At 44.6% G+C, this 10,162-nt stretch overlaps 1 protein-coding gene across 1 annotated transcript; it reads left to right on the top strand.

Annotated features, from left to right (window-relative positions):
* Positions 1–5,973: 5,973 nt before the first annotated feature.
* On the top strand, positions 5,974–7,417 carry LOC127696502 (long-chain specific acyl-CoA dehydrogenase, mitochondrial-like). Its single transcript, XM_052199303.1, has one exon. The coding sequence runs from the start codon at positions 5,974–5,976 to the stop codon at positions 7,261–7,263; it is 1,290 nt and encodes a 429-aa protein (XP_052055263.1). The 3' UTR covers positions 7,264–7,417.
* Positions 7,418–10,162: the final 2,745 nt, after the last annotated feature.

Here is a 10,162-nt window from a genome sequence, read left to right as displayed (position 1 = left end):
TTCTCTAGCTTCTTTTCTAATCAATGAAAAACGGCAACGTAAGGTTTCAGCCGTCACATGAAAGCACTTATGAAATTCTTTTGCAGCTTCTGTCTAGGAAAACAGTGCAACAGCCACGATCTTGGTGGCTTTATCCGCCAATTCATTTCCTAGTGACATAGGACCAGGGAGGCCCGAGTGTGCTCTGACATGAGTAATATAAACATGGAATCTTCTATTCACTAATACAAATTGTATTTGTTGAAAAATGTTAGCAACTCTGCTGGAGGACTTTATTACCCCAGCTGTCTCAAGAAGGTTAACTGCATTAACTACATAAGAAGAGTCAGACACAATATTAAGCGGTCCTGGGAAGGTCTCAAGAACCTCTAGTACTACTAAACATTCCACAATTTGAGGTGAGGTTTCATTATATTGTTTAGATACTACCTTGCAATTAACTACATAAGCACCTATACCAGTTTTGATCCATCAGTATATACCACGATTCCATCTGGGAGTGAATTTCTGGCTGTCACTCGTGGAAATACTACAGCCTGACTCAGGGCAAATTGCAAAATTGGATGCTTTGGACAATGATTGTCAATCTGTCCAGCAAAGGAGGTAACTAAAATCGCCCAATCATTGGATGTAGCTGCCAAAATTTGAACTTGTGCTGCAGTATACGGCACAATCAAAGAATTAGGATCTTGTGTACCTAACAGCATTAACCACATAAGAAGAATCTGAAAGTAAATTAAATTGAAAGGAGCATTATTTGAAAAACTTTTAACATAATTTGTAATTTAACCACCTGTGAGGAGCCAGTCTGATATTGGCACAAAACGGGCTCATTGTGCTCGATCATATGAGCTCCACAACCTGTTTTTGATCCATCTGTAAATATATTGGGGGCACCTGGCAAGGGTGCTTGTGCATTTACTTTTGGAAACACCACAGGATGTTCCTTAAAAAATGAAAGCAAAGGATGTCTAGGATAATGATTATCTATTAATCCATCAAAACAGCAGTGCAATATGACCCAATCATTAATTGTTCTGCACAAAATCTGCACCTGAGAGGCAGTATAGGGAATAATCAGTGATGTAAGATTCTTCTCAAAAAACTGTAGGCATTGTTGTATCTCTAGAAGGGCCAATTTAGCAATTGCAGTAGAGTAATGATCAATAGATTTTGCTGGTGAGGCTTTAGGATGTACCCACAACAAGGGACCTTCTTGCCATAGCAGGCCTGTAGGCTGCAAAAAGGTAGACAAAATGCAGAAAGCAATTTTCTCCTTTTCTTTGTAGCGAAACAACACTGTGTCTTGTAAGCCTTGTTTTACTCTGTTGAGGGCTACTCTAGCCTCCTGTGTTAATATTTAGTGTGAATCCAAGGCCGAATTTTAATGCCTTTATAATTTCTATACAGCCTTATTAATGTTTTATAGATCTAAGTTTGAAACTTTATTTTGAACCACATCTGTGTGAATCTGTTAAAAATATTCTTCTGGCCAAAACTCTCTATGTGAAGCCTGGAAGATAAGGCCAGACCTACACCCATCAATCTTGCAAGGAATAGCCTGTAACTAGACCCCATTGTATGAAGGTCAAATAACAAAAGGAACTTGTAATATTAAAGCATAACTACAATTTTTGAAAGCAAAACCCAGTTTTAAACAATCTTTTCTCCTTAAAATAATAGCAAACACATTATTTTCATATTGCAAAGTTTGTCCATCAGCTTGTGTGTTTGATTGTATGACAGTGTAACTTATTGAAGAGACATTATTTTAAATCTTATTTTTTATAAGTCTGAGTTCTAGGATAAGAATCACATAAAATATTATATCAATTTAGAAATATCTTAGAAACCTGTATTTCTTGGCTTCTGTCATGCCACATGTTGCTTAAGATAGCTTTAACCCTAAATTATCAGTTTAAAACTTACCTTTTGTTACCATTATATTTTCTTTTAAATCATGTCCAATAACTTATGAGTCAATACTCTATAATCAAGGCATGTAAAACATTTGTACCTTTAAGACCAATTAGGAATAAGGAAGAAGCAATTACACAAATCTCATTAATTTAAACCAAATATATATATAATTTTCCAGCTGTAATTTCAGGGGAATAAAACACCTTGAACCCAACCATCACCATGGTAGAAATTTTTTCAGGAGAATTAACCATTAAGTTTGAGACTGCTGGCCTCTTAAAAAGTAGCTTTTTTCTCCAGCTGTGTTTAACTCATAGTTAAGAATGTGAAGCTCCTTTAATCATCTTCTTCTGTGTAAATTGCAGACTGGCAGGACTGCCAGTAGATAACACCCCCTTTTTACCATTTTATGTTTTCTTTTTAACACATAACATAAACACAACAATCATCCAGCCACTCAAACAATAGACAACATAAATTGACACACATATAGACAAGTTTTTGGTGCACCAAAAATAGGCAACAGACAGAAATGGAACTTAATGTCCCCAAAAAGATCCAAATACTTTAACCAGAACTAAGAATATCTCCATTAGGATTCAGAGAGAAAATAGGACGTCTCCCATTTTCTTCTGTTTCCTGGAGAGTTTTAAAATTAGCTTTTAACCGTTATTATTATTATTATTATTATTATTATTATTATTATTATTATAATACTTTTTAATACCATGTCTTGTGCATGGAAAAACTGCTTTTCAGAAACCTGCTTTTTCTCTTGTTTTAAGAGTTAACCTTGGATGTTTTCAGCCTCTTTGTCGAGGATCAAGTGGCCATAGGTGTGTGGGTTCATTTCTGGATCTTCAATCCTGTTCCATTGATCCTCCTGCCTGTCATTGTACCAATACCATGCAGTTTTTAACACTATTGCTCTGTAGTATTGCTTGAGGTCAGGGATACTGATTCCCCCAGATTTTCTTTTGTTGCTGAGAATAGTTTTAGCTATCCTGGGTTTTTTGTTGTTCCAGATGAATTTGATAATTGCTCTTTCTAACTCTGTGAAGAATTGACCTTTTATCTTCTTTTCTTCTGGGAGTTCTGCCAGAGAAGGGAAGAAAAACACAGTGACCTTGTAGAGAAAAACACAGTGACCTTGTAGAGAAAAACACAGTGACCTTGTAGAGAAAGGTAGGAGGGGAGGAGAGCCCAGGATTTTCTTTGTCCGGCGGTTTTAACTGCTCAGAGTCACTGCTAGCCATATCTAAGGCTATTTATTTTCTTTAAACATATACAAAGTATTCTCTCCGGGTGACTTGTACTTCATCCCCCGGGGCACAACTGCTTTTAATGGATATAAAGTATCCTCTCCGGGTGACTTGTACTTCATCCCGGGGCACAACTGCTTCTTCCAGTACTGGATACAGGGGTTCCTTTTTACCTTCCCCCTTTTTTTTTTATCTCTTTTACTTTTACTTTAACAACTTTTTTTTTGCGCGCTTCCCTTTTGTGTTTTTTCTTTTTCTTTTCCTTTTTATCCTTTTTATATTTTGCAGGCCTGTCTTCCTCCCCCTTTTGACTCGGCTTCCGATAGACTATCCTGGTGTGTAGCCAAGACTTTACGCCCTTGCTTAATCAGTTCCATGTTCTTACTGTCCTTGAGGCACGAATGGACCAGCTTCCATAAAGGAATTGATCCTCGGCCAATTCTATCCTCCTGTTTTGCTCTTTCAAGGTCTTTTCCTAGCTTTTCCCAGCAGCCGAGGCTAAGATTGCCCGAAACAGCGAACCACGGCGCTGCCTTATCAATATCCTTCACTATGGTTTCTACTGTGCGTGGTGACATCTTCAGTCCTCGCTGCTTTAGCAGACCCTGTATAGGGGCTGCAAAGTCACAGGTGCCAGGTCCGGCCCCCAAGTTATTACCCATACTGCCCACTTATCTACGAGGGACTTACAGTACAGCGAGAAACGCCGCTTTATCTACAACGGTCTTACTTTCGTTTTTTTTTTTTTAAATCCAACAAAGACACTCCTCGCCGGGCTTATGACAGCGAAGCCAAAAGCAACACAGAAGAATCACCACGACTGCACAGAGAAAAAATCCAGCAAACATCAAAGGGTCAGCAGGGTAGCCGAGCCACATACTACTTACCTGGGGAGACTTACTCACTCCATGTGTAGAGTTCTGAATCCTTCTTCGGCCCCTCAGACGTGTCCACTGGACCTACTTCCCGGGTTTCAGCACCAGCTGTGGCGAGCCCCCTGACCAGCAGGGAAGAAGACCACCGACACGAGGATTCTTCTCTGATCACACTTTTATTGGAGTACCGATTGGTTAATGGAGAGTTGAAGATGAGGGGCGAGGGAGAAGGAAAGGGAGCGGCATATATAGGCAGGACAGGGACTTTCCCTTGTAGATAAGCTAGTCGGGTTGGGATAGGCTGCTTGCTGTTGCCGGGCAGATTTGTGCTGGGACATGGTCCAAAATGAAGGTGTTTACCACACTCCTCGACGCCATCTTGTAATGGTGAATGCAGGAACAATAGGCAGCCCCTCACACTCGACAAAGAGGCTGAAAACATCCAATGGAAAAAAGATAGCCTTTTCAACAAATGGTGCTGGTTCAACTGGAGGTCAGCATGCAGAAGAATGCGAATTGATCCATCCTTGTCTCCTTGTACTAAGCTCAAATCCAAATGGATCAAGGACCTCCACATAAAGCCAGACACTCTGAAGCTAATAGAAAAGAAACTGGGGAAGACCCTTGAGGACATCGGTACAGGGAGAAAGTTTCTGAACAGAACACCAATAGCGTATGCTCTAAGAGCAAGAATTGACAAATGGGACCTCATAAAATTACAAAGTTTCTGTAAGGCAAAGGACACCATCAAGAGGACAGATCGGCAACCAACAAATTGGGAAAAGATCTTCACCAATCCTACATCAGATAGAGGGCTAATATCCAATATATATAAAGAACTCAAGAAGTTAGACTCCAGAAAACCGAACAACCCTATTAAAAATGGGGTACAGAGTTAAACAAAGAATACTCACCTGAAGAACTTCGGATGGCAGAGAAGCATCTTAAAAAATGCTCAACTTCATTAGTCATTAGGGAAATGCAAATCAAAACAACCCTAAGATTTCATCTTACACCAGTCAGAATGGCTAAGATTAAAAATTCAGGAGACAGAAGGTGTTGGAGAGGATGTGGAGAAAGAGGAACACTCCTCCACTGCTGGTGGGGTTGCAAATTGGTACAACCACTCCGGAAATCAGTCTGGCGGTTCCTCCGAAAACTGGGCACCTCACTTCCAGAAGATCCTGCTATACCACTCCTGGACATATATCCAGAGGATTCCCCACCATGCAATAAGGATACATGCTCTACTATGTTCATAGCAGCCCTATTTATAATTGCCAGATGCTGGAAAGAACCCAGGTATCCCTCAACAGAAGAGTGGATGCAAAAAATGTGGTATATCTACACAATGGAGTACTATTCAGCCATTAGAAACAATGAATTCATGAAATTCTTAGGCAAATGGATGGAGCTAGAGAACATCATACTAAGTGAGGTAACCCAGACTCAAAAGGTGAATCATGGTATGCACTCACTAATAAGTGGTTATTAACCTAGAAAACTGGAATACCCAAAACATAATCCACACATCAAATGAGATACAAGAAGAAAGGAGGAGTGGCCCCTGGTTCTGGAAAGACTCAGTGAAACAGTATTCGGCAAAACCAGAACGGGGAAGTGGGAAGGGGTGGGAGGGAGAACAGGGGAAGAGAAGGGGGCTTACGGGACTTTCGGGGAGTGGGGGGGCTAGAAAAGGGGAAATCATTTGAAATGTAAATAAATTATATCGAATAAAAAAAAAAGAATATCAGATAACAGGGGCGCAGACCCCGCCCGAGCTGGCGGTACCGCCCTGCGGCCCGCTGTTGGCTGTCCCCGAGGCCCGGCCCACCGTCCCGCCGTCTGGTTATCCGTCTGCCTGCGCCCTCCGTGGAGCCCGCCAGTCCCGTCCGCCGCCGTCCGTCCAGCCAGCCATGGCTGCACGGCTCCTCTGCTCCCTGAGCGTCCTGAGCTCCCGCTCGGCGCTACGCCCACTGACCTCCGCCCGATGTTCTCATTCTGTAGCAGAGGCACGTCTAGAAACTCCTTCTGCTAAAAAATTAACTGATATTGGAATCAGAAGAATCTTTTCCTCAGAGCACGACATTTTCCGGGAGAGTGTAAGGAAGTTTTTTCAAGAAGAAGTAATTCCTTATCACACAGAATGGGAGAAAGCTGGAGAAGTGAGTCGAGAGGTCTGGGAAAAAGCAGGCAAGCAGGGCTTGCTGGGTATCAACATCGCAGAGAAACATGGAGGCATTGGTGGGGACTTGTTCTCAACAGCAGTTACTTGGGAAGAGCAAGCGTACTCAAACTGCACAGGCCCTGGCTTCAGCCTCCACTCAGACATCGTCATGCCCTATATTGCGAATTACGGCACAAAAGAACAGATTGACCAGTTCATCCCCCAGATGACGGTGGGCAAGTGTATCGGTGCCATCGCCATGACAGAGCCTGGGGCTGGGAGTGACTTACAAGGAGTAAGAACAAACGCCAAAAAATCTGGGAGTGACTGGATTCTCAATGGAAGCAAGGTGTTCATCACTAACGGCTGGTTAAGTGACCTCGTGATCGTAGTGGCCGTCACCAATCGCAAGGCTCGGTCGCCTGCCCATGGCATTAGCCTCTTTCTGGTGGAAAATGGAATGAAAGGATTTATCAAGGGCCGGAAGCTACATAAGATGGGAATGAAAGCTCAGGACACAGCAGAACTATTCTTTGAAGATGTCCGATTGCCAGCTAGTGCCTTACTTGGAGAAGAGAATAAAGGCTTCTACTACCTCATGCAAGAGCTCCCACAGGAAAGGCTCCTAATTGCTGATTTGGCAATTTCTGCCTGTGAGTTCATGTTCAAAGAAACCAGGAACTACGTGAAGCAAAGAAAGGCTTTGGGGAAAACAGTTGCACACATCCAGACGGTGCAGCATAAACTAGCAGAATTAAAGACAAACATATGTGTCACCAGAGCGTTTGTGGACAGCTGTCTACAGTTGCATGAATCCAAATGTCTGGACTCCGGTTCCGCTTCCATGGCAAAATATTGGGCATCTGAATTACAAAACAGTGTAGCTTATGAATGTGTTCAACTCCATGGAGGCTGGGGGTACATGTGGGAATACCCGATTGCTAAAGCTTATGTGGACGCTCGGGTTCAGCCGATCTACGGTGGTACCAACGAAATCATGAAAGAGCTGATTGCAAGACAGATCGTCAGTGACAGCTAGACATCTGCCTGCACCCCGGAATCCTATTACATACTGCTAATCCGGATTCACATCTACTTGAGATAAAGTGCACCTGGAAAAGGGGGAAAGAGTAAAGCTGTTTTTATGTATAATTGTTACAGAGAAAGAAATAAAATAGAATTCTAAAGATTAACACAGGGAAAGAGACGTTTTTGAGCCCAAGGGTCTAAAGTTTTGCCATGAAAGGTGTAACCTTTTTTTATGCATATATAGTGAATAGCAAAGATTTTCTAACTTGAAAGCCTTTTAATGTCTTACTCGTCTTTCAAAGTCTGAAGAGCAGAAGTTGCTTTCAGTCTTAAAAGTTGAGGCAGAAACAATTTTTTAAATCTTATAACATTATTAATACTTACAAGACTTTGGAAAGGAAAAATTATTGTAAGTTATATGAAGTCACTTCACCCATGTTTTGCTCCATATTCCCCCAGAGCATTGGCTCTACCGTGTAACCACCAACCCCATGCTTTTTTTAAAGTAATGAACAGATAACAGCTGGGCGGTGGTGGCGCATATCTGTAATCCCAGCACTCTGGGAGGCAGAGGCCGGCAGACTTCTGAGTTCGAGGCCAGCCTGGTCTACAGAGTGAGTTCCAGGACAGCCAGAGCTATACAGAGAAACCCTGTCTCAAAAAAAAAAAAAACAAATTAATATATATATATCAGATAACATACTAAGAAGGGAACATTTTTATGAAAAGGGCAATGGGGTTTAGATTGTGCCTGCAATATAAGGCTCTGCAACTTTATGTAAAAACAAAATTTCATTACAAAATAAACGTGTTTCATTAAGTGAGAAAAATCACTAATGGAAATGTACCATTAATGAAACAAGAGGCCATGTGCATTTTGGAAGTGCAGAGAGTGGTACAAAGGATGTTTTGGAGACAGAAAATATAAACGAAATGACGATGTCACAAATAAACAACCAAATAGCATTTAAAAATAATGGCCCTAGAATGACCTAGTGTCTAGGCCATGCCCCTGACCCATCAGTCACGTTCTGTCCCCGCCCTACTTCAGTTTCATGTTACATCACCATGGTGAGTGACACGTCCACTGTCACGCCCACCCCAAGGACAGGCCCCAAACCAGGCCCACATCTGTCATATTAACTCCCAATAGCCTCTCCCTGAGGTGGTTTCTGACCCAGGCTGACCCCTGTCACCCCTGCGTGACCCATGTGGCCCTATGACTCCACGCTGACCCTGTGACCCCTGCACTGTCTCATGACCCCCACCATGACCCTCCAGGTAACCCTCCAGGTCATCGAGAGAATCTTCTTCATGAACCCTCACAGTGGGCGTGTCCTCGCTGTGTGCATGGCTTCTGATAGATGTGTTTTCGTGGTGGGCGTGTTCTCGCGGTGGGTGTATCCTCATAGTGGGCGTGGTTTGTGGTGGATGTATCCTTACTGTGGGCCGGTCCTCAGTGTGTGTCCTCACGTTGGGCATTTCCCTCACTGAGGGCATGTCCTTACAGTGGCCCTAGCTTGTGATTGATGCATCATGGGCCTGTCATTCACCAAGGTGGCCCCGCCCTGAGGCCGTGATGTTGCTGGAGGCAGAGACATCAACCATGTGACCCACTTCTCTTTCGCGCATTTTTACATCATCAACTTCCAGTAGCTAGACTCCGCCCACGACCTCGTGATTGACACTCCGCATGGGGACGAGGGCGAGGGCGGTGCCTTGGGCAGTGGCAGGGCAAGCAAGGGACTTGACGGTCACCTCCATCACATGCCTCCCTCTGCAGCCATCGCCTACAAGATGATTGGCAGGATCTTCTCCAGCACTGCAACCTGGTTATGACCCTCGCACTGTGGGCTGGGCCTGGGGCCGAGTTGACGGCCCCCACAGCCTCACGTGCTGGATCCCAGGCTTCACCATCTTGTGGGTTCAAAGTCTTCCACAATTGCCCGTGGACTGAGCTCAGGAACGGCCGGTGTGGCCCTAGGCTGTGATATCATCAGTCACATTACCGATGATCCCAGCCACTCACAGGGGCAGGAGCCACAAGAGGGCAAGCAGATCAGGAACACACAAGACGACGCCCACCGGGCACCACTACTACACTCCGCCCTCCTGTCTTTTAACACCGCACTGGGCAGGTGTAAAGCCGTCCCCCACTGTTCCCGGCCCCATTGGCCCACTCACTGACAAGACGCCACTCCTTGTCCACAAGTGACCCCGCCCACCTGTGGAACAAGGGCAGGCCCCTGGTGAATCTTGAACAAAAAGCCTATTGTGTAGCCTGAGGATCTGACCCTGGACCCACCCTTTTTGACTTCTGACAACAGTTGCCACAATTGCAGTCCCCTGATATGACCCACAGATACCTTAGCGCAGCACCGCGCTTAGGGTTAGGTTAGGGTTAGGGTTAGGGTTAGGTTTAGGGTTAGGGTTAGGGTTAGGGGTTAGCTTTAGGATTAGGGTTAGGGGTTAGGGTTAGGGTTAGGGTAGGGTTAGGGTTAGGGTTAGGGTTAGGGTTAGGTTAGGGTTAGGGTTAGGGTTAGGGTTAGGTTAGGGTTATCTAATTAGTGACGCGCATGAATGGATGAACGAGATTCCCACTGTCCCTACCTACTATCCAGTGAAACCACAGCCAAGGGAACGGGCTTGGTGGAATCAGCGGGGAAAGAAGACCCTGTTGAGCTTGACTCTAGTCTGGCACGGTGAAGAGACATGAGAGGTGTAGAATAAGTGGGAGGCCACCCCCCCCCCCCGGCGCCACCCCTGTTCCCGGGGTGGGGTACGCCGGCCTCGTGGGCCGCCGGTGAAATACCACTACTCTCATCGTTTTTTCACTGACCTGGTGAGGCGGGGGGGGGGGGGGGGGTTAGGGGCTCTCGCTTCTGGCGCCAAGTGCCCGTCCCGCTCTG

This window comes from Apodemus sylvaticus, chromosome 11 (genome assembly GCF_947179515.1).
Source record: "Apodemus sylvaticus chromosome 11, mApoSyl1.1, whole genome shotgun sequence".
In the NCBI taxonomy this organism is placed as follows: domain Eukaryota; kingdom Metazoa; phylum Chordata; class Mammalia; order Rodentia; family Muridae; genus Apodemus; species Apodemus sylvaticus.
This window is presented reverse-complemented; position numbering and strand designations above follow the sequence as displayed.